The following is a 25,884-nucleotide window of genomic DNA, read 5'->3' on the forward strand; positions in this document are numbered from 1 at the left end:
AAGGAACATGGAGTGGGTAAGAATACCAAGTAAATCCCTCTATAACAAACCACCTTTATTACTGAATGATTTCTTTGTTGTTAAAGATTTGAAATAGCGAATATCTCCACTGCGCACGAATTAAATGAGTGATCATTATTTCAAAGCACGGCCGGGCATTTTGAATGCAAGTAGCATGAAATTGCCCCTTTTTGAAATTTTATTGCAAATGTGGACACATGCATTTTTTGACTCGGAGTTTTGTGGTGTATGTCTAGTTCTTCGTTTATTTTATGGCTCAGAATACTGTGTCGAATTTCTGAACGAATATCACATAAAAATAAACATTACTCTAAAGTTAAACGGAAAATAATCGCTGCAATCAAAGTTGTCAATAGATGTAATACAAATTTTAAATTACAAAAGATGTGTGACATTTGGATGACAATGTGGTAAAATAGAGTTTTTTTTTAATTTCTTGTATATTAAAAGTGCTTGCTTTCAAATGCTAGTTTTCTTTAACGTTAAGTATCCTCTTGAAGTGTTCACATATACAATATTGATTTTATTGTCTCAGAAGGTTTATTATTTACAATTGATGCATCCTTTATTATTTACATGCTGTGTTGATTTCCACAACTAATTGCTATAATATCAGTTTCCATACTTGGTCATGTCTGTGTTGATATCTTCGATTATGGATCATGTTGCATAAATTTCTATAACTGAGGAAGATCATACCTTTAAAGTTTCCTCAACTGAAAATCAAATCATTTGTAGGTAGTGTCGTGTGGATTTCGTCAACTGAAAGTCATTGCATGCGGATCTCTACAACTAACACGAAAGTTCATGCCATGCAGATTTCATTTACTGAAGGTTGAGGTGTGCACTGTTTGGACCCGTGTTGTCAAAGAAAATACCGAAGCGTCAAAACTAGGACAATTCAGAGACATAAAAATCCAAGTACACGCCATAAACGTGAAAACAGGAAAAAGAAATTATATATATACATAAAATAAAACTCTATTACATGTATTATCTGCAGAAAAGACTAATAAGACATCATACATAAAACTAAAGTACATGCGATATAAGCTCACAAATACTGGAAGTGCAAGGATGTTCGCTGTTCTATTTGAAAATTACACGGATTTCAAAGGTTTGTGAAATCTTGTAAAATCTTTTAGTCTAGAACAATATAAAAAGAAAAAAAATAAGGGTCAGTTTTTTTGTTTTTTTTTGCGGAAAAAAGTATTTCTCTAGATATTAAAAAAGTACACTAAAGAAATAATACGATTTCTTAAAAACTTCTCCCATAATATTTTAAGGTGTGTTTAATAAAATTATGAAAAGAAAAATAGGGATCACTGTGCTAAAAAGAATTAATGCTATGCAATGGAAAAAAACGAAAAAATGACTGAAGATGAGCAGTGAACATCCTTGATTAGCTACGTATGGTTTTTGACACATTTCATAAATTATCTTACCAGATGTGTCTGTGAAAAAAAGGCACAAAAGTAACAAGAATATATCTCTGTTGACCATCTTTTCGAAGACCTGAAAGAGAGAATAACTTTCACTACTGATACGATTGAAGTAAATTTCGATACTAAAACGAAGAACATGTCAATGTGCAAAAATATATTTTAAATGTTTTCACCTCTGAATAAGATAAAAAAAATTGCAATTACGGAGATACTAAGTCTATATGAACAACTAATTATAATATTCGTGACTTGACATAAATTAAAAATAGTAGGATACGACTAGTAATGTATTAAACAAATGCAATATGGGACTTTCTATAACAATAAATTCAATGTACTTCTTCTTTCTATTCATTGTACCTCCGAAATAGTCAATATGCAATGCAGGATGGGGAAAATATTTGATTTCAGGGGTATTCTTTAGAGTTCTTTGTAGAGCAACCTACAAGCCTGTCCTCATCGTGTCTGGTGGCACCTAATGGCCATTTTCCAAATAATTCCCAGGTTTTGCCAATGCTCTTTATATAACCATGCATAGATCTCCATGTTTCATTTTTGGAAACATTTAGTGTAGCTTCTTCCGGTTTTTCTGCAACGGTCGCCAGCATTCTGTAAGACTGATAATATTTTGCTTTGTTATAATCTGATTTTTTTCACTGGTGATGCTTGGCATCAATACCATGGTTAGTTGATAGGAATGATGATCAGGTCGTTTGTAATTTATTTCTCTGCTGTAATTGTTTATTAGTATTGCTGCTACCTTCTTCTTTAGATTCGTTATCTAGCATAATTATTTTGGGGTATGGAATTATCTGCAAAGTCTTAGTTTCTTTTTGTTGATTATAAGGCCTACCTTCGATCGGCATCGTTATTTGTTGGTTTTCCCTTGAAGGTTTTTAAAGGTGGAAATATCAAAGCTATATCATTAACAAAATCAATGTCTATACGAGTATTGATGTTCAATCACATCTGATTCCCCTGTGTTTGTTTTTGGTAGTTTTTTTCATTATCTAATCAATGGGAACAACACTGATACCCGTGTGTTCTTCCATACGCTATCTCTGTGAATGCTGTCAAATGCTTTTTCGAAGACGATGTAATTTATGTGTACCATGTTGTTCCACCCAATGCACAGCTCTTTGATATACTGGAGGGTAAACCTTTCCCACTCAGTCTCGTACAGATTATGTTGCAGAACACTTTACTTGGCATCAACAGCAAAGCAACACCGCGCCAGACTGACCATTCTGTTCTAATAGAGAAGAGTTCTTGGCGTTTTTAATGCTATCAATTTAGCTGCTTTGATCATATCTGCAGTGTATTCCAATCTGTTTGGTCTCTTGATATTTATATGTTTAAGAGTAATCAAGGGAAGCAAGACTCTAGCGGAAATCAAAAGAATGTAATCCAGGGACAAAGACCAGACATGGAAAACAGGCAAACACAACAAAGAACATAAAGTAACTAAAATAACACATACAAAGTACAAAAATAAATGAGCAACTCGGACTAAACTAAAAACTTTAAAGGCTTCCAAAATTTCATCATTATCTTGTAGATCTAAGTCTAACTCGGAATGTTTCAGCAAAAGAGTCAAATATGTCTGGAGTATCAGCAGGACCTGGTCTATTAAAGACTTCATGGAAGAGTATTGGTAATTTGTCTTGCTATTTTTTTCTCAATTTTTATTTTCATTTAGTTTTGGTCCTTGACTGTAATACTTCCACTACTTTATTTCCTTGATATTTTTCTATTTAACTTTGATTTCCTTTATTTTTTGCTTTTTTCTGCCTCATTTGCCTTTTGCTCATAATACTCTCCATGTTTTTTTATTGATTTACGTCTGTTGTTTTAGTGATATCAGAATACTCCCTGCCATTCTTCGTAATTATAATCTTTCATACCTTGTATTCTGTTTTTTTTATCTCCACAGTCAAACTTTTCTTTATGATACATTTTAAAGCATTACAAATGGTCTTCACAGAGCAATTTAACCCCGAACTAGTATCATTTCTCAGTGATATGGCGAACTTCATTTTCATCAAGAATTTGTACAATCTTGGTGTATAGTACACTCGCCTTGTTGTTTCTGTGATTGTGGTAATTGCATTCACTGAGATACAGATATACTTTTGAATAGTAAATGATGGTCACAAGCCACAACTACATATGAACTAACGAAATCCATATTACATTGTGTATTTTGATTGTGTTGGAAGATGGCGAAATCAATAATACAACTGTCCAGATCGGCTATTTTTTTTCTTTGTCATTAATTCTCCAACATACATGTTTTGCTATCGACTTTTCTCATCCCTCGTTTGAGGTTCCTCCTTTCAGCTTTCAGGTCTCCAATGATCAAAAGTACATCAGATTTGGAACTTTATCTTTTCTTTCTGTGGCTGTTGATAAAAGATGTCTGTTGTATCGTCCCCTGCTTCTTTTGTTGTTGTGTAGCAAAATATAAAAGTCCGTTTTTGCATAACTACCTTTAAATCAGATTGTAATCAATCATTGATAGGTACCCACTCTATCGTGCTATTCTAAGCAATTCGCTAAACTTTCACCGTTCTTATCTACTCTTTCTGAATAAATGACAGTACTGAAAGAATTTGTGGTCACTATGTCTTTTCGCGCTCATTTTTTCTCGCTGACCCCAAAGCTTTAAATTTGGATGTTGTATATTTTCCATCTCACTTTTTATCAGTGCTGTTTTACCTATCTCAACCATTTTCCACACATTTCTTGGAACCAAGTTACAATATTGATTTGCATTAAGTTATGATAGTCTAGTTTTGTATTGGTTGGGAGATTATTTCTATTGTCCAGATGCTAAGTTTTATTATGATTTTTTTTTTCAGTTTTGGTAACCTGTGAAGAAATTAACACTGCGCCAAATCTCCATACTGTTTGGTCGAGTTTTTCTCCTCATTGATGATTGCAGTTTCCCCATAGCTGGGGACTAGGTTTCTAAGGATAACCTACAACCAGTACAGCTTGTATGTCGTGCATCTATGTATCTAGACTTAACTAAAACCAAACGGTTCTGTCGAAAGCCGTGAGGTACACAGTTACAACATGTCACCTCCAGAAGTAATTCAGGGAACCAAGATTCTAGCGGAAATCAAAAGACAATCCAGGGACAATAAAAAACAGACAAGGAAAACAGACGCACACAAGAAAGTAAATGAAATAACCAAAATAATACATAACAAAAAAAAAGTAAATAAGGAACTTGAACTCCACTGAACACTGGGAGCATGAACCAGGTGCACCAACAGGGTAAACGTCCTCTGCTTTTCTAGAAACACCCACCGAGTTGCTCATGAAAAAAGGCAAGTACAAGGTAGCCGAAAGGGGAAAGGAAAACTATCACACGTTGATCAAATTAGTTCTCATGGTTCATGCAGATGGATAAAAATCTGGTCGAAGTATTCTGGCGGGCGGAGAATACTAACAAACTGGTCCCAAATCACGGCAGAGCAAGTATACTGTAAAACAAGCTTCTAAGTCTTCGTTAATATAATTTCTGATGAAGAAGCTTTTTGGTCGTCATTCTTATTCAAAGTATTTGCAGTGTCAATACTACATCCGTTTTTAAAGACCCCGATGTAGCAAAACCAGTGTCTGCTTTACATGACAAATATGTACCAGCACACAAAGCCCACAACGACATTATTTTTGTCTCCAAAACGTATTATATTCAATGTCTATTATCAGAGGTAGACATAGAAAACATTGATAGTTGATAGTAATAAGGCTTACACTGCTTCCTGTACACTCTTTAACGAAAAGATAGTGGAAAACCATAAATCTGTGTAATCCTCTTTTGATCTCTCTACCAAAGACGATGATTTAGATTTACCGTGTATGTACTGGATTCCTAAACACCACAAGAATCCAAACGAACATATGTAGTTCTTTGTAGAGATTCCTCATTATTTGTAAAAATGATTCCAAATCATCTTCCAAATATACCGAAATATATGCTTCCGACATTCCGATGGTAACAAATTGTGCTCCCCTACTTGCTGACTAGTTCTTTCACTCTTATTAGGCTGACTTTATAGCTGATTTGATCCAAAAAAAAAAGAACATCGTTTAGCTGAATATTTTAATCTCAGTTTCCGCTATATAGATAACGTATTATCGTTAAAAAATTCTAGTTCCTGGGATTTGATACATCGCTTCTACTCCATAGAACTTGAGATAAAGGGTACTAAAGACAATGTGAAGTCAGCCTCATATCTTGACCTACAGTTGGAGATCGATGGTAAAGAATAACTATTGACCAAACTGCACCATACATGTCACGACTTTTCATTTCGTATTGTCAACTTTCCTTCCACCTATGGCAATATCCCTTCAGACCTGTGTATGGAGTTTTCATATCACAAATCATACGTTATCCCAGAGCTTGCCGTAAAAATGCAGACATTTTGTATTACGATAGACTTCTTACAATTAGGCTTCTGGAACAGGTTTATGTTGCTACAATATTGAAGTCATCACTACCGAAGTTTTATGGTTTTCATCGTGATCTCATGGATCTTTATGGTGTATCCATCTGCACCCTGAAAACTGATTTGTTCAACAAGCCATACTTTTCCTTTCCTCTTTCATCTACCCTGGACTTGCAACTCGTCGGGAGTTTCTAGAAAAGCAAAGAATACTTACCCTGCCGGTACACCTGGTCTGTGCTCTTAGATTTTAGTGGACTCTTAGTTGCTCATTTACTTTTATTACTTTGTATAATTTGGTTGTTTTATGTTCTTTGTTGTGTGTATGTGTGTGTTCTCCATATCTGGTCTGGATTACATTCTTTTGATTTCCGCTAGAATCTTGGTTCCCTTGATTACTCTTATGGTACAAATGAGACAGGGTTTCATGACTTATTAAATTGTCAACCCCCATCGAACTCACAATTACCGGATTTTAATCACTAACAGTTTGCCATAGGCACTTGTAGAGCAGAACATAGAGCACTGCCAGGTCCATTTCCATGGGAGTTAATAATACTTCAACTGCTCTAGTTTTTTTTTGTGTACTGTCTTGTTTTTTCTCTTATCTTCAGATTTTGTTGGCAACAAAGTGTATGTAGATTGTTTCTGTTTCCTGTTTTAACGTTTTGCCCTTTACCCAGTCTTTGTTGTATCTGATCTGCACTTCTTTTTTGATGTTCAGTATATTTTTGCAGATATTATGAGTTTGTTCAATGCAAGAACAAAATTCTTTTTCGATGTTCAGTATATTTTTGCAAGTATTATGAGTTTGTTTAAATGCAAGTACAAAACATTTCTTGAATTTTTCCTTAGGTAACTTTCAAAACTGGGTTTTGCACTAAAATAAAAACAGACAGACACATACTAAAACAGCAGTCTTAAAAAAATCAGACAGGGCAACAGCCATTTCTAAATATCATGCCCCTTCACAGCCCATTCTCTCTTATGCACAAAACATTATCAAAAAAGCATCAAGTACTCATCTCAACACAGAAATGCAATAAAACTCCAGCTTTTTTTCTTGTTTTTTTTGGTTTTTTTTTGGTTTTGTTTTTATCATGAACCACCCCCATCCACTACTTAAAAACTTAAAAACTGGGCATTGATGGAACAATAATGATACCCTACCATGTAAAGGCAAAAGGAATAACAAAATGTTCTTAATGGCCATACTCCAAAACTTCATCTTGAATTGTTTCATATCAATCTTATCCTGTATTTTATCATACTAAACAACTATGCAAAGTTGATCCTTTCTCACAACAAAACTGTCAGGGGATGGACACGCAACTTTTCTGGGTATCATATAATACCTCTCTACTTTGTGTGGTAGGGTATAAAAACTGCAAGATAAACTTGTACTCAGGAACTACCTTATGTATTAATAGCACCACATGTTATTCATAAACAAAATGGACACTTTGATCTAAAATTTAAAGACAGTAGGCAAAAATTATTGCTAAGTGATGTTGTGTACTAATGCATAAATCAACAAAGAACAAATATACAACAAATTCCCTTTATAATAATATACAAGAAATATCACAGATACAGTAATACCAATAACAATAAAAAAGTAACCTATTAAGAAGCAGTGTTAATTCAGAAATCATTGCAATACTTCAACTATTGCAAAATAGCTTATAAACACAAATATAACATTAAGGATTCTTATTGCAAGAATAAAGAATTACATTTTGAATTGCATTAATAAATGCACCTATAAATTTTCAAATTTACAGCAATTGTGTACACACCAAAATCGGTCCTGATATATCTGAATGCAAAGTTAATTAATGTTGTAATATCACAATTATTATGGTACTTGATATGGTCCAATATTTCTTGTCAGTGGTATATATAGCTTGAGTCATAGGCAGAGGAAACATATAGCAATACTTGGGAATATGGGCATAAGTTGTGGAATTTAAGGTCACAAAATGAGTTAACTGGCAAGCAGTCAGCAGAGTAAGTAAACAGTTATTTGCTTATTATCATCAAATACAGTATAGCTGTCTCCTTTCTAATGCAAACGGGGAATAACCTGTGAAAGTTGAAGTTAAAAATTGCAAAATTAAGGCAGTCAATCACAGAATATACCCTTTCTTGTTAATTCAGGGGTAGATGATGAGCATGAATGACATATACTTCCACTAACTAAGACTTTCTATTGAACAAAAAGAATTTTCATCCCAGAATAGTACAGTTAAGCATGCACATGTAACATGATAAGGGTCTATTGATATCCTGTAATATACTGTGCAATCCAATGAAATTCAGCATTATGATGAACACTGCATTTACATCAGGGTTCTTATATGTTGTCATGACATCACTAAACCTCCTCTTCTCTTTACTGATGTCACTATAAGGCTGATTTAGGTGAACATACCTATTTGTGAATATTTACTTCATGATAATTCGACAAAATCATATCATGAACTCTCCATAGCAGACTCTTGGTTTGTCCTTCCCTGCAAAAGTTGTGACACTACTTCAATATCATCTGGATATTCTAATAGCTTTTCCTGATTTGGTATGTAATGAATTTCTGTGAATTCCTGAAAATATTTCCCAATCTCAGGGTGAGTAATTTCCTGGAAAGTATCAGGTATTTCTAGGTTTTCTGAAAATATAAAGGTTTATTTGATTCCATACACATAAAAGACAACAATTTTCTCAAATCTTCTTAGTACAAAAAAATTTGATAAATATACTTAGAATTGTCACGTCTTATATAAATATCTTTTTTGAATGTCAGGAAATCAATGTAAGCTAAAATTTGGGAAAACTTTATGGGAATCAGTTCTAAGTTTGGTACAGAGCTTGGTGAGTTTCTTAAGCCTAATCTCAATTTGAGATTAATAGGATAATTGAAAAAGAGAACAACCAAAATAAAGTCACAAGTTAAATCTCAATGCGTTTTTGACACGAGGTGTCATATTTTGGTTATTCACGATAACCAGTTGTTTATCCTATTTATTACATAGATTTTCTCAATTATTTGTTGCTATTTTCATCTTTAAGTAAAAATTTTGTGAATGGCGGATTGATATTCGGGCTGTGATGTTTTGGCAAGAAAAAGAGGGAGAGTGAAATTGCCAAATTTATTTCACAGTGTGAATTATCCAAATTTTTTAAACTGAGAATATTTGATAAATTATTATTATCTTTATAATAATAACTAAGAAACAAGGGCCCAGACATCTTAATGGTGGATTGGGAATCCATACCATATGGACACATTTTACTTATCTTAAATTTTCTTTTACAAATTACAACTCTGTTTAGAACTAAAAATTAAAAATTCAAATTGAAAGGTAAAATCTTGACTGCAATGCACTTGTTAGATTTTAGCGAGCTTTTAAAAAACAGTGAAGATGTAGCTTATTTGTTGTTAGTTACAATATTCCATAAAAATTCATGCAAGTTCATTCCTTGTACAGTTTAAGTAAATCAAGCCCACTTTTTTCACATCAACAGAAGAAATTTTCATACAAATTTCAAATTCTTCAGTGTCACTTAGCCTAAATAAAGTTACAGATTACATATCCAGTCTTTATCAATACAATTAAGCATTAAGCCCCTTATTTTCTTTGAAGAGTTACCTACCCTGAGCTGCATATCTGCTGCTACCATCAGTTACCAATACGTTATAAAATGGCTGTTTGTCCTTCTTGCGCAGATTATTCACACCCATCTGATAAATCCATTCTCTGCTAGCCTGACATGTGGAATCCCAGCCATAGACTACACACATGTAATTGTATCTGAAAAAAAATTAATTCTAGGATACACTTTTTGAGCAGAAAGTTTAATTAAATGAACACTTAAAATATGCTTAAAGTAAAGAAAATTGTATATGTAGTTTTCATACAGTTAAGTAAATACATGTAAAACACTTATAGTGGTTTCACCTCTTTCTGGTGCAATCAAATATTTTGTTTTTTGTAACAAAGAAGAGGGGCCTGTGCATGTGGATCATAAGTTATCAAGGTACAGTCAACAGGTGTTTACTAATATATTGGAGTCAGCTCAACATTCCATATATAGTATAATATTCCTTTTATAAGTTAGTGTACACACTTAATGTCCTTGTATGCATTCAAAATCAGATTCATATTATAATTAAGATTTTTAACCTACAATAAAATAAACAGAACTGATTAATGGTCTGCTACGAAGGAGGCACTCCTCACTAAAGTCACTTGATTATTTAGTGCATGCAAGACCAATAATTTCATATTTGCACATGAAACAGGTTACTGTAAACATATTATTTTTTGCGGTTGCTAATTTTCGTGGGTTCTGTCAAGTGAACATGTTCGCGGGTATCAATTTTTGAGGTTTAAAAAAAAAAGATTAGCGTTATATAGTTTTAAAAATCAATTTTGCCTGTGCTATTTTTCCTGGTTTTCTGTCCACCGCGAAAATAGCGAACATTAGTAAGTTTACAGTATACCAAAACAATAATAATGACCGATGACCTTTGTCATTAATTCATTCCTCACGTAGGTACCCATTTATAATCATGATAATATTCCTTGACAAATTTTAAATAGATGAATATCCAGGCTACATGTATTGAAATAAAATATGTCCATCAATTATAGTTTTGAATTTTTATTGAATGCTTAATATTTTGACCATTGGACTGGGGTTAATCTGGTATATGAAATTTTCTAGTAAAATGTCTTTTTTTTTTCAAAATGATGTTCGTGTTATTCAAAACATTATTTCCTAGGGCATATGTTCAAAAGGTAAAAATCTTTTTAAACTAAACTTTAACCATGACAAACAAACAAATTCAAAGGATAGCCACATATTATACAGCATTTTCCTCTTAACTTTCATGGCAAGGCATGAATAGAATTTCCTAACCTTTTGTGTTTCATCACCATGCCAACAGCAAAGTCAACTTCTCGGTTGTCTTTTCGTAATTTGACCTTTCTCTGAAAATTGAAATACACTTTTTTAAAGCATTTTCTTTTCAAAAATTCAAATGGAAAACACTCAGACATATGCATGTAATTTTTTTTAAGAAAACTAATTCAGGAAGCAGCTCATGATTCACAGGAATGCAAAAAAGACACATGCCAAACGATTGTAAATTTAAAACAGGTAAATAAACGTATTTGTTAAAGAACTAAAGTAAACATTTTAATTTTTCTGGTTTCTAATTTTTTGCAGATTCTGTCAAGTGTGCATATTTTTAGGTATCAATTTTCGCAGTTTCAAAAAAAAGTTAGGGTATATAGTTAAAAAATTAAATGATGCAGGTACTATTTTTTGCGCTTTTCTGTTTGCCATGAAAGTTAGAAACTAGCAAAAATTAGTACAAGTGAGAATTACTGTTTACAATAATTCAAATAAAATTCAGACACTGCCAATGGTAGAGAAGATTCAAGATGCAGAAAAACCCATTCAACAAACAGTGCTTTATCAATCTACATACACCAGGAGAAACCCCATATGCTCATGTCTTATTTATCAGCTAAACCAAGAACTGGACAATTTCAAGTACAATCTATATAGTTTTTATCTCAAAAGTGCAACAACAGACAGAATGAAGACCGGTTATGTTGTCTATAAGGGTTTCTTTATTAGAAATAATACTCTATTTGTTAGGTATTTAACAAGCATGAATTACCTCCTGCCTGATATTCAATAAAAAAGAACAACGCCAGAATGAAAACAAGTACTATCTTTAAAAAAAGACAGCCGATGCAGTAAAATTTGTATTTTTTTTTACTTATAATTTTCTGCAGTAACACATAGTACACAATTTCAATTTTCGATACAATTTTTTCAAGCACCACCAAGTTATCAGTGTTTGGCCAATCCAGAAACAGAATTGCAATCAAGTGACTTGCATTTCCATGGAAGAGTGTCTTTAAGGTCAAAGGGTAAAAAGCAAAACTATACCGACTGAGTTGGAAAAATAAGACCAGCTATGTGGTCTGCAAGGGTTTCTTAATTAGAAACAGAACTGTATTTGTTTAGTATTTGACAAGCATGAATCACCTCCTGCCTGATATTTAATAAGACTGCTACTTAATAATAGAAAAGTTGTGAGCAAAGCTCACTTAGTGATATTCTCAACTTCCCTTAATAAACCATAAAGGCAACCCCAAAAGTCATTCAGGTTCAAAAACCAAAGAGGAAGAGCTCAATGCCATCATGTGATAAAGATTGCATGAAAGATTCATTAAATTCCATTCAGCGTTTTAGAGGAGTTGCAGATTAGAAGAAGATCCCTATATGACCACATAATCTTGTTTGTCCAGACATCAGTGGTTTAACAACATAGCTGTACATTATCAAAAAGACAAATATTATTGAGTACAAATATAGCTATTTCCCTCATAGGCAAAACATAAATCATTATTCTTTATGGAAATGTACATAAAATTAGTTTCTAACATGAATTTCAATCTTTACGCTTATTAAACAATTTTCAAGTGAATATGATTTTAAAGTAAATGTCAAAAGTCAAATGAAATTGTGGTTTATAAAACAACTATTGTGAACAAGAATTGCTGTGTATACCTTCTTCTTTCTTTCACTTTCATAATTCAACATTTGTCTCCTGGTCTCCTCAAGTAGATGTCCCACTAAAGCTTGTCTGTTTTGCTGTAGTTCTGCATTTTGTAGATTTTCCATAACCTGGTATAAAGTTTGAGGAATCAATGAGAGATTTTTATAATGAGTGTGGTAGACTGATTTCTGTATATAGCAAGTACAGTAGTTGACTTCAGGGAATAGAGTTGGTCTCCCATTGATCAAATGACCATTACCTGATGTCCTAGGTAGTTAACTTCAGGGAATAGAGTTGGTCTCCCATTGATCGAATAACCATTACCTGATATCCTAGGTAGTTAGGTCTCCCATTGATCGAATGACCATTACCTGATGTCCTACGTAGTTAGGTCCCCCATTGATCGAATAACCTTTACCTGATGTCCGAGGTAGTTAGGTCTCCCATTGTTCGAATGACCATTACCTGATGTCCTAGGTAGTTAACTTCAGGGAATAGAGTTGGTCTCCCATTGATCGAATAACCATTACCTGATGTCCTAGGTATTTAGGTCTCCCATTAATCGAATGACCATTACCTGATGTCCTAGATAGTTAGGTCTCCAATTGATCGAATGACCATTACCTGATGTCCTAGATAGTTAACTGGACATATAACAAGGAGATTTAAACTTTTTATCATTCCATAGAAATTTTAAATCTCTTTGTAAACTGTCCAGTCAAACATATTTTCTTAATAAATTACTGATAATGTATACATAAGAATGCTGAGAGCTGAGATGAAAAATGAGAAAATTAAGACCAGCAAAAACAATGAATTCAAATCAACAATGAAAACTAACATTCATGATCATATTTAACACCTTCTTCTGGTTTCCTTTTAAACCATTTAATTTCAATGAGGGCTATAAAAACTTTTCATTTAATTCTAACCAAAACAATTTTAAATGGACTGTGAACCTGTTATATCATGTAACCTCCTCTAATCCAATAATGCCTACCCTTTCCATCAATGTCCATATGCCCAAGGTCCCCTCTAATCCAATAATGCCTACCCTTTCCATCAATGTCCATATGCCCAAGGTCCCCTCTTATCCAATAATGCCTACCCTTTCCATCAATGTCCATATGCCCAAGGTCCCCTCTTATCCAATAATGTCTATACTTTACATCATTGAGGTCTAAATCATATCTACATTAATTTATACACCCTAGACTAATCTCTTTTAATGACCTAGAGCCCATTAATCACTAAAATTAGAAAACTGACCATCACTCCCTAGACAAACTGAGCCTTTTTGCTCTATTTTTACATAATGATAGACCTTTCTGTATTCAAATCTGTATTTTTGAGAAAACATTCATCGCCCACTGAAATAAACCAAATCAAACCAAAGCAAGAAAGATAAACCTTGCAAAGGGTCAATTTCATACACTACCAGGTATATGTATAAAATTTCAGTTGAAAGTGCAATAACAGAATGACAAACTAAGACTGGTTACATGATCTGTAACTGTTTCTGAATAAGACATAAAAGTGAATTTCATGGGTTTTTAACATGGGTGAATCGACTCTTGTCTGATTTTTATTAAGACTGCTACTAAAATATACAGAGGGCAAATGGGACATCCCTATTTTTAACAACTATTTTCTCCTTACATCAGTGAGATCTACATTAAGATGTAAATTGACCCTGGCTTGTAACATCAACACCTCATCATCATCAGGACACACAGCTAAGTACAATTCCATGGCATTCCTGAGACCAAGTAGGTTATCTCCCATCTGTCCTTGTTGTCGACCAATACTGATCAAGTTCCGTGCCATTCTGGCATACACCTGTACAAAAATAAAGGTAAACTATATCATAAGCTGTATGTGGTTGGGGCTTAAAAATAACATGTACACTGTTTATTAGAAGAACAAAATGTAAGGATATGAAGATGGTGTCAGAAACTTATAAAATTTGGTACAAATCATCATCAAAATATGAATATGAATATCTAAAACTAATACAGGGAAACCTATATCACCAAAACTCTTAAAATATTTGTCTTTCTTCTGTACAGGCACCTGTCTAGTTTACCTGGTTAAAAATGCATTAAAACTGACATAAAAGAACTTTAGAACAGGTTTAACTGTTACAACTGGAATGTCCCACCAATATAGTTTTGTACTTTTAAAATGGGTATGATATTCACCATTGTCTTACATAAGTACATACATATTGTCAATAGTAAGCAGCAAACAAGGTAAATATATAAATTAAGATGGAGATTGGGGTGACGTATTATACACATACTGACTTAGTAGAGGGTATTACGCTGTAGTATCACACGGATAAATATATCACATGAGACAAAGTCGAGGATGACATATTAACAGAGTGTGATACGATGCGTAACACCCTCTACTTCAGGCAGTATGTGTTCTATTATACTGAATACGAGAGTGTGATATATCGTGACGTTGAGGGTGATATATCATGATATATCTCTGCCGTAGGGGTGATATATCAATCCACCAATTACTGTTCAGTGGGGACAGGGCAAGTAAGGATGTGCAGGGAATAGAAAATAAAATAACTCATCACCCATTACCCAATCAGAATTCAAGATTTTTGTATGAAGTATAATATTAAGTTATATTACATAAGTACACAAATAATGTCTATAGTAAATGGTTACATACAGACAACTGACAGCTTTTAAGTCAAGAGAAAATATCACACAAAGCCAGATAGGTGAGATGTGATGTTCTGTTGAGATGTTCAAAACTGAGGGTATTCTGTTCATCAGTGACATCACAGTCAACTTAACATAACTTTGCATAAATGAAAATTGTCAATATTTTTCCAAAAATAGGCAGTAAGGAAAATGGAAAAACAATAAAGTTATGGATCAAATGGCACACAATGTAAATATATATCGACTGAGACACAGTAGAGGGTGATATACAATGTATCGACGGAGACACATTAGAGGGTGACATACAATGTATCGACGGAGACACAGTAGAGGCTGACATACAATGTATCGACTGAGCCACAGTAGAGGGTGACATACAATGTATTGACAAAGACACAGTAGAGGGTGACATACAATGTATCGACAGAGACAAAGTAGAGGGTGACATACAACGTATCAACTGAGACACAGTTGAGGGTGACATACAATGTATCAACGGAGACACAGTAGATGGTGACATACAATGTATCAACGGAGACACAGTAGAGGGTGACATACAATGTATCAACGGAGACACAGTAGATGGTGACATACAATGTATCAATGGAGACACAGTAGAGGATGATATACAATATATTTTCTAAGTATGGTATTCCTATTTAACACCCTCCATTTCAAACACTATGTGTTATATTATACTGAATATATTTGTGCATACAAACTGTGGAAAACAATTTCTGGTAAAGAGGGTAACATAAACTGCGTATGGTGATATATTTGATTGATCTATCTGAGAGGGTCATACAATGTATTTGTCCATTCATTGTGTAGGAGCAGAGTGGGTACAAGATAAACCAAAATAGCATATGCTAATTTTCTTACCCCAGCCCCACAAAACTTGAAAAATTATTTAAATCTGAGAAAATTCTTACCTGTTTGTAATGTCATCAGTTTGAAAGACATTGATTGGAGTTACCATAGAAGTTAAGAATATTCTTAAGGATTAATTTTTTTTTACTTTTGTGGTGCTGAGGCCTGATAGAAACTTTTGATTTTTGTAAGAAGTGTACTGTAATGACAGCTTCCTCTCAAAGGTGGATTTAAACACCATACTCCATCAACTGTACTAGCAGAAAACTCTTTTAACATATTTGGAAGAATACTGCTGTACAAATCAAGGGGTTCCTGGTTTGATATTCCTGCCAGTACTGTTGTGAGTTTCGTTAAGTGCAATGTGATATACTGTCACATCTCAGTACATATTCATCAAAAATCTTCACTTCATCTACTATATGACTCGATTACAAAATGCTGTTTTTAAATCTCTTGCCATATTGTATCTTGTTAAATACTGTAAACGTATTAATTTTCGTGGATTTTCTCATGTAGCCATATTCACTGCAGTTACGAAAATTTATATTAGCATAATATAGTGTTGAAAATAAATTTTGTGGGTACTATTTTTTCGTGCTTTTCTGTCCACCACAAAAACTGCAAAAATTAATATGTTTACAGTATACTGTGAAACCTGTTTAAATCAATCCCTTTTGGAATTTAAAATTAATCCACTTTAGACAGGTTTTTAGTTGAACAAAGTTCAAAATACATTTATATTATTATAAAAATTCTTTAAAAAGTGTCTTTTTTAGACAGGATTTTGTATTATTCAGAGTTCAGTTTAGAAAGATTTCACTGTAATATTCACAAGTGTAGTAAAAATTGACAAGATCCTGTCTTTGTATTCTGTACATTACCTCTTTAGGAGGGACAGTTTTACAGAGATCAGACAAGTTAAATGCATCACCAAATCCATGAAGTCTCTCTGTCAAGTCCTTTTGTGATAAAAACTTCCCTTTCTCAAAAGCATCTATAAATGTATACTGAGTCTCTGGTGTGCCCCTGTAAAAATGGTATAAATTACATTCATTGAAAAGTGCTGTACATGAGATGAGTGTTCAATGATTCAGACAAAGGAAGACTTACCCTTGTGTCTAGATGATTAAGTACAGATTAATAAACCATGTGATATGGTTATAGAAATGAAAATAACTATGAAAGTGTAATATAAAAGATCCAATATTTCATGGCAAAACTTTTTACTGGTAAAAACAAAGATTGTTTTACAAAGATATGTGTTCCTTCTGATGCTTAAATAAATTTGAAGCACATGAAAGTGTTGAGTATTGAATGAAGGTATAATATAATCAATTACATGTTTACATGTAATACCCAAGAAAATTTCAACAAAATAAAATAGCCAGTTTCAGAGGAGCTAATGTGACAACCAGACAGATGGACAGACAGAGACCATTATTAAGTCCCTCTGTCATGTTATGGAAAGAGACAATAAATAAAATGTTGAAGAGATTTACCAATATTCTTAGGTATTGTAAGGTACGATTTTCGGGATAACAAGTTTTCATGTTAGATGTGTAAAATATCTATTGCTGAGCAGAGCCATGCATGTGAGCATTTCTGGGTATAATTTGTGAAAAATCTTAATTTTGTGAGAAAAAAAATATTGTGAAGAGAGTACACTGGATATTCTCTGCAAATATGCCTCTGCCAAAGAGAACAAATTTTTAAGGTTGCCCTGGTAGGTACTTACATTGGATGCTCTTTCCATTTGACCAAAAAGTGATGCGGAAAGTTTACAGGAAGAAGCTCTATTCCTAATCTTCTTGCAATGCTCAGATAGACAATGGCTAGTGTTATTGGGATACCAGTTTTTAATTTTAATACCTGTAACAAAAACAAAACCTCAGTCCAATTAAAAATGACTGACACAATTCAAAAACAATAATTTCAGCATACTGAATATATGCATGTTGTAAACAGGGTATGACATTAACAGTTTGTGAACCTTTTCCTAAGTGGATTTACAAATCATGAGGGAAAAATCTATACTACTATTATCTAGTTGATTGCTTTCAATTTCGTTTTAATGACCAGGGCCATATCATGGCCCACTCTCATCTGAACAAGAATCAGTTTTCCCTCTGAAAGCAGGGAATAAGACAACCTCAGACCCTTTATAAATGTACATGTAGGTCTGTAATGGGAATTGAAAATCCCACTCTCAATCAAGTGTAAGGTGCAAAAATTGTTTTTGGCCATTTTTTTTCAAACACTAAAATACAATGTGAGGAATGTTTGTGAATTTAAAACTGCATGTTAGCTACTTTATTTACCTGGTTAATATATGAATTCATCACAAAATAATAATCTTCTGTATTTCCATGGAAACCAAGGTCGTAATATAGGACTTGATTGATGTTTTCTAGAACTGTTCTTTGTTGCTGAGGAGTTAATTCTGATGATTTGCCTGTCAATAGAAATAACATGTTAAATAAACTTGAAAATGATTGGGATGATTTCATAATTGCAAGGAGAAGAGGCAATACAGAAGGTACAAACAAGGATAAAATGTCACAGGACTGTGGATAACTTTTATTTGGATATTTGAAAAAAAGAAGAAATTAAAATCACATTTTGTGATAAAACCACATAACCACAATCATAAAGCCCTATTCTTTTAGTTTTGATTTTCAAAATATTGGCTTAAATCTGCAAATAAAACCACCTTTTTTCATCTTTACAGGTCAATCACTCTAACAATGAGTCATCCTACATCTATGACACAATGGAAACTTCAGTAGGCCTTGTTGTTAAGAAAATTTCATCAATAATGTTTGAAATTGGCTAGAAACTGCAAAAAACATCATTTTAAGCAGAACACAGTGATTGAATTCATTTAAAATATATTTAACTCATACATAAGTTGGCAGGCATGTAGCTATGTTTATTGCTGAGTCAGCATAATCAACAGAACTTCTAAAGAAAACACCCTTATAATGATCAAATTCTATCACAATCGGCCCAGTGGTTTCAGAGCAAATTGTTAACAAGGATGACAACAGATGCAAAAGAAGAAGATAGCATAAGCTCATACATTTGTATGGGTTTTGATCCATTGAGGTAAAAACAAAAATTTTAATCAAGGTACAACATATTTTTATTTTTTAAATGAAGTTGATTTATGGGTCTATATTATGAAATGTATAAATATTCATTCAAATCTGCCTGCACCTGGGAGATAATCAACATTGAAAATCTAACAGATTCTATTGTATTTGAGTGTCATTTACACTTACAGACTTATCTTCCTTAATTTTGAAATATATAGTACATGATATATAATTTTTATCTTCTAAGAGCATGGTTTATATGAAAAACCGAATGTTCATTTCTGTTTACTATGGCATTTTGAACAAAATATCAAAAATAAAAATATATAGGCTTTTCATCCATGAATCACATTTTGCATGATTCTTACCTGGAGTACTACTTAACTATATAAACCATAAATTACTGTTATTGCTAAAGAAACTTTATTTTCTTACCATTTTTAAGTTTTTCTGTTATAACTGGTGGACATTGTTCGATGACCTTGGCTGCAATATTGTCAAGGTCATCTGAAATTTCATTTTCTGTAATGGATAACTCTGTTTGACACCACTGAGCTAACAGTACTGCCCCTGAAATGAGATTTTTTTTCAACATGACTACCATTATGAAGAAATATTGTGATCCAGGTTAAAATAATACTATATATATCCTAAGGTTTCATTTATTTTAGATCCCAATGAATACAGATATATGTACCTCATACCTTGCTCTAGACTCATGATGCACATGATGCCCTCTTGTAGATTTTTATAATGATTGTAAACAAAAGAGCCAATGTCACAAATGCATATTTAATACAAAATTAAATGAGAACAGTAGATAAAGAAAAAAAACCTAAAATATATATGGGGAAAGGTTCTACACTGAAATTCAAAACAAAAAAGACTCCAAAATTACTTTAAAAAAGATATCTATAAACTAGTGTGAAAAAAGAAATTATTCAGAAACAACTCTATTTTAGCCTTCGGATCTCTCCCCCATAAATTAAAATCCAAGATTGTTCTTTAATGCAACTAGGTGTTGATCTGCAAGTTACGAAGTCCAACCTGTTTCTAAATGTTGCTGTTCATCAATTAAATTTAGGTGTTCTTTCCATTTCACGAGCAGATGTTTATGTGTAATGTGTCTCACTACTTTATTTGCATAATACTTTCGTGTAAGATGCTTGTACCTGAAACAAAACCAATCTTTAAGTATTAGCATACATGTACAGTTAGTACCTCTTCAAAGCAATTAACAGAGTTCTGCCAATGCCAAAATATTTACAATGACATACATGTACATTTACATTAATGATCATTGGCACTGCACAAAACAGCTTCTATCCATGAACAAAAAATTATACTACTACACCGAGAACCAGGATATTAGGTAGCGACAGGAGAACATTGCTCAGTCATTCTATGAAAAAAGTTTTTCAAATATAAGAGTTATTTTAAGCTCTTCACAGTTTAGACTTGCACTATACATGTAATTCAAATGAATAAAAATCTTAGTAAAATGTCATTTTTTAATATTGAAAAATCTGTTATACATGTACATTAATATTGGTGTGAAAATAAGGTGATGTAAGAATGACTTCAAACTTAACCAAGGAAGAAAATTTTTATTGGTAAAAAATGAAATTTTTAATAGATCAACCAACTAATCATATATGTACATTGTACATGTAGTGATTAAACATGTACAAAAATATTCATGCCCTGATAACGTACATGTATGTACATTTGTACATTTATAGATACTAATAGCATGTATACAAAATGTACATGCGCTTACTACATGGTCATCAGCACATGTACTTCTTGCCATGGCCAATCCAGAAATTCCAAAAAACGTTAGCCAATGACTGGCCTTAGGAGTGGGGGGTCCAATGATTTACAATTTTACTATATAATGCATCAAACTTTTCGAGCATATAGATCTGTCTTAGTTTAGGTTTTACACCTACTTGTGTTTCTTGTTGTTGACTGTGTCGAGAAGTGTATCCAATAAGATAGGTCCACACTCTTCCTCCTCCATCAGAACAACAAACTGATTAAATCCTTCCTTGGAAACCTCGTCCACATTATAGTACGCTGGTGATAGCTCATCTACCATTGCATTTATTTTTTTTGGTGTCACATGACAAATTTTATATTCCTTTAACCAGTCATAAGATAATGTCCTAGAATATCTCTTGAATAAATCTGGCCATCTGAAAATATTTATAAATAATCATGTACATGTATTTCAACAAAATTTTTAGCCAGAAATTGAACAAGTTCAATGTGTAAGTTACATGTAAAGTACATGTACACTGTATCTATTTAATTGAGACCAAAAATCCTCCATTTGTGAAACAAGTCAATTTAGTGTGGTGTCACCATTTTTAATTTGATTAATAGCCTGGCATTTTACTATGATTAACCTGAAGACATTTGTAAATACATGTAGTAAGTCCATATGCTGAGATCAATAAATCCATTTTTTCAAAGATAAATATTGTCAAATATACAATTTACGAAGGAATATTTTTTATTGCCCAGGATTACTTTTTTTAATCAGTCATTTAAAAGAATGTTTCAAAAGACAAAGTAGATACGAGAAGCTACAATATATTTTTAGTGTAACTTTCCTGACCATTGCTCATTACTTTTCTATAACATTTTGACAAAAAAACTGTAAGTGTACTTTAAATTTTCCTGGTAACATTTCATTAAGTTTAAGAAAACAATAATTTCATTTATCTTAATGAGAGAGTAAGATCAGAAAGGGTTTGAAGTAAACAACAGGCTAACTTGTTAATAACCTTCATAAATTCCAGAAATGTAAAGTCACTATACTAAAGCTTGACATTGAAAATAACCTTCAAAACAATAACTTTGGAAAATTTTGTATACATTGTACATGTAATTTGTCATTTACAACTCAATTCATTATAATTTATTGATTGATTCATTGAGGAGATAAATCTTTTCAGTTCGGAATAAATGATCTTTTTCTTTCAATCAATTCATCTTGTTTTTTGTTCACACAACTTGGTTACCTGTAGAGAATGATTATTATCACTTTCATTTGTGGAAAATATGACTGCATATATATTGTTCAACATTTCTTCCGTCAAATAGGTATTTTTCACAGTAACTTTTCATTACAATGTATGTACTGCAATCAAAAGGGTAAGTTTTCTTGACTCTGTGTGGAAAACATGCATTTTTAATGCTGTCTTCTACAGAACCCCACTGCATACTTCAATGATTTTTATTTTTTAACTTTTTATATGGAACTTACTATGTTAGCACTAACAGAAATTTTGCTTTAGAATTGATATACTGCTTAAATTGCCAGCAAAAAAATGTGTAGCTTATATTCAAAACATATGTATTGGTTTTCTTAGATTTTAAGTACTTCTCTGTCTAAGAATCAGGCAAAATGAGTACAAGGTGTGGCACATGAAAAAAAAATACAGATTTCATTACATTATCAAAGTATTTATACCTTATAATCTCAAGAAATTACTGTCAAAGTGTTTGTAAAGTTTGCCTTTTTAAGATATTAATAGGTCATATTTAGTTGAAATGCACTATGGAAAATGCCAAATAACCTTTCATTTGTTTTCTAGATGTATTTGAATATGTTTGAAGCAAAAAAGACCAAATTGAGAAAAATAATGTGCCACTCATTGCCTGATTCTAACATAGAATGGTACTAAATAAGCTTCACCTGAAGCATTTGGCTATGGGGCTACATGTACCCTCTAGTACAAACACAGCATGAGGAAAAAGAAAAATATTGTACAAGAAAGTATGCTAAAGAGACCCACTGCTAACTCTCATTTCATGGCTTCAATATACTCTTTTGTATCATATACTTAGATCAAAATATACCTTTTTTGTATTTGCATTATAATTATTTGTTTAAACCCTACATGTATATTGGTTACCCTATATCACACCTCCATACCTATACTTTAAGTATAGTTAAAATATATGATATAATGAACATGTACAATGTAATATTCAGTATATATCGGATCAATATAAAACAAAGTCCTGGTCAGGTGGAACTAAGGTAACCTGTTAGGCCAAGAAAAACAACATGTCTGTTTAAGGTAACCCCACCTACCCTACTTTTTTCTACCAACCCTAGCACATTTTATTTGTATTTTTTTGTTTTTGCTTTAAGAAATGCCCCTAAATTTTCATTTTCTAGTTGAGCACAATTTAAGTCAAGAAATCCTCCAATATACATGTAACTGTCTATATAAAATGATTTAACCTACAATGTACCTACTCTATTTTTTCATCCAATGTTACCTTAAACAGACATTTTTCAGCTTGGCCTTATCTGAACAACATAATCTGAAGACATTGGTGAGGTACATGAACATCTTATAATCCCCATGGGGGGTTTTAGACGGGACAACGTGTGAACCAACATTTTCGGGACATATTTTGCAAACTGCATGGGTTTTACTGTAGTAATGTATGAATGAGATAAACCACTATAGCACTAAAGGGCCTTTTTCTGTTGAACAACATATGCATGCACTATAATAGATTGAAGTTTGTAAGCTCCTTTTTTTTCTTGTGGTGGGTTTCTCCAATACTATTTGAAAACCTGAACATTTAATTAAAAAAAAAATACATTAGAAAACTTTTATTAACGTTCAAATGTATGTCTACAATTTCAGAATACAATGAGCACAACTTTCCCTCCTTCCATTAATGCTAGTATACATTTTTGAACTTAAAGGATTATAGTTTTTCTGGCTATATCAACCCAAACTTGGTCAATATGACAGAATCATGGTAGTTCATATCCATTAATGCTAATATACATTTTTGAACTTAAAGGATTATTGTTCAAACAGTTTTCTGGCTATATCAACCCAAACTTGGTCAATATGACAGAATAATGGTAGTTCATATCAGGAAAGTGAAGAAAGGAAACTTAGGCAATTTTTTTTATTAAACGCATATCATGAATTACAGAATATGAACAAATATTCAAGAATGTTGCTACCAAATTTCCAAAATCACCACTACTAAAAAGGAAGAGTTTTTTTTTTTCCTATTGGTAACTAAACATTTGTGAAAAATAGTTCACTTACAGGAAATGTGAAGACTGCAGGGGAGGTAGATCTTTTTGTATAAACAATGACTATTTCATAATTTGTTTACATGCATTGTTCTACAAATTTTAGACCTACTAAAATGACAGTATTTGTCAAGTTACTTGTGGAGTAGAAATTAATCCTTGGAAAATAATAGGCCTTTCATAAAATTGTCGTAGATTCAAACAGGATTCATTTTCTAATTGTCAAACCTTGATCAGCTGATTGTTCTTATGAGATTATTTACCTGTCACAAAACATACTATTACCTGTTTAGACAGCAATTAACACCCTTTGTCAGATTTATGACTTTTCAATTCAAAAAAATTAGATTGAAACACAAATTTAGGGGTTTAAATTCTGAGGTTTTTTAGGTCCTTTCGACAAAATAGGGTTTCAGGACAAATTTGACCTGAAAAATTGTTAGCGGAACAAACATGAAAACACAATTAAATTGTGTAAGTTGGCAGGTACGGAACATTGTATCACCTCAATGAGGAATTGTATAATATATTCAATACCTGGATCAAGGATTTTTCTATAGCAAGGATTGGAATCTTGCACAATTTTACATACATGTAGTATGATAATAAATATGTTGCGTGGGACTAAATACAGCGAGATTACCCATGATGCATTACATTGATGCTGAGTGTGCCCTATTAATGGCCGACGATTTCCATCGCTTCAACATTTCATCATGATAAATGTAGGTATTCTGACCCATACGGTTTGAAAAACAAATTGAAATATCCCACCTTAAATTGCCTCCTGATTTTTTAATGTTGTTTTGATCAATACCTTGATATTCAAGCCCTTAATCTCTTATCAAATTTTCAACCTGGTCCTACCTTCAAAGGCGAACGTCCGAGATATACGATATTTAAGAGATGCGAATCTTTCTATATTTAACTCCTTGCCTAGGTGATTGGTTAAGACAAAGAGAAGTGCTTGAGGTACACAAGCTGCATTATAGTGCTTTTGCTATTTATTACATATTTTTGTGGTCTGCAAAATGTTTTCAAAAATAACAAAAGAGGACCATAAAGAGCTTCGGTTCCGCAGCTAGAGGCGCACGAGAAAATGCCTTAGCAAAATGACTTGCCTTAACTGCAATCGTCTTCTCCATAATTCATTACTCTGACAAAGTGATCGCAAGCGTGTGCATGTTTGTGAAATGCTAATGATGTCATTGCAATCTAATGCTTCATTTTGTAAGATAAAATCAATTATTTCATTTGGTAGAATCAAAAAACTTTTCTTTGCATCTGCGCTGGTAGTTGCCATATTTGTTTACATAATATGTCTACCTAAAAGGAAGATATACGACCCCGCACCCGTCCCGCAAAAAAGGCCTGCTTACAAGTTTTATTTTATAATTGTGACAATAAGCAGACCCTCATAGATATGAAAAGGGATAAATGATAAGGGGACAACCATTTGGTTTTGATGGATGTGCTGGAAGAATTTTCAAATAAATAGTGTGACTCAGACCTTTTTGAAAATAAATATTTTGATCTTGAAGATGAAGGGAAAATATTTTGATCATTTCAAACCACTCTTACCTGAATTGTATTTGACATATGTGAACGATAAACATTGATTCATAACTTTTAACTGTAAA

The 25,884-nt window shown here is 32.7% G+C and overlaps 1 protein-coding gene across 1 annotated transcript; it reads right to left on the reverse strand.

The window, feature by feature from the left end:
* Positions 1 to 7,473: 7,473 nt before the first annotated feature.
* Positions 7,474 to 25,570, reverse strand: LOC148616574 (F-box only protein 21-like). Its single transcript, XM_088583776.1, has 12 exons — positions 25,366 to 25,570; positions 21,114 to 21,359; positions 20,209 to 20,333; positions 19,597 to 19,731; positions 18,385 to 18,518; positions 17,802 to 17,935; positions 16,948 to 17,092; positions 14,166 to 14,345; positions 12,518 to 12,634; positions 10,850 to 10,920; positions 9,581 to 9,738; positions 7,474 to 8,594 (listed from the first exon to the last, which is right to left on the reverse strand). The coding sequence occupies exons 1-12, from the start codon at positions 25,545 to 25,547 to the stop codon at positions 8,404 to 8,406; spliced, it is 1,818 nt and encodes a 605-aa protein (XP_088439902.1). The 5' UTR covers positions 25,548 to 25,570; the 3' UTR covers positions 7,474 to 8,403.
* Between the last annotated feature and the right edge of the window lie 314 nt (positions 25,571 to 25,884).

The sequence above is a fragment of the Perna viridis genome, chromosome 5, assembly GCF_037379345.1.
Source record: "Perna viridis isolate PV_CMFRI_1.1 ecotype Kerala chromosome 5, ASM3737934v1, whole genome shotgun sequence".
NCBI lineage: Eukaryota > Metazoa > Mollusca > Bivalvia > Mytilida > Mytilidae > Perna > Perna viridis.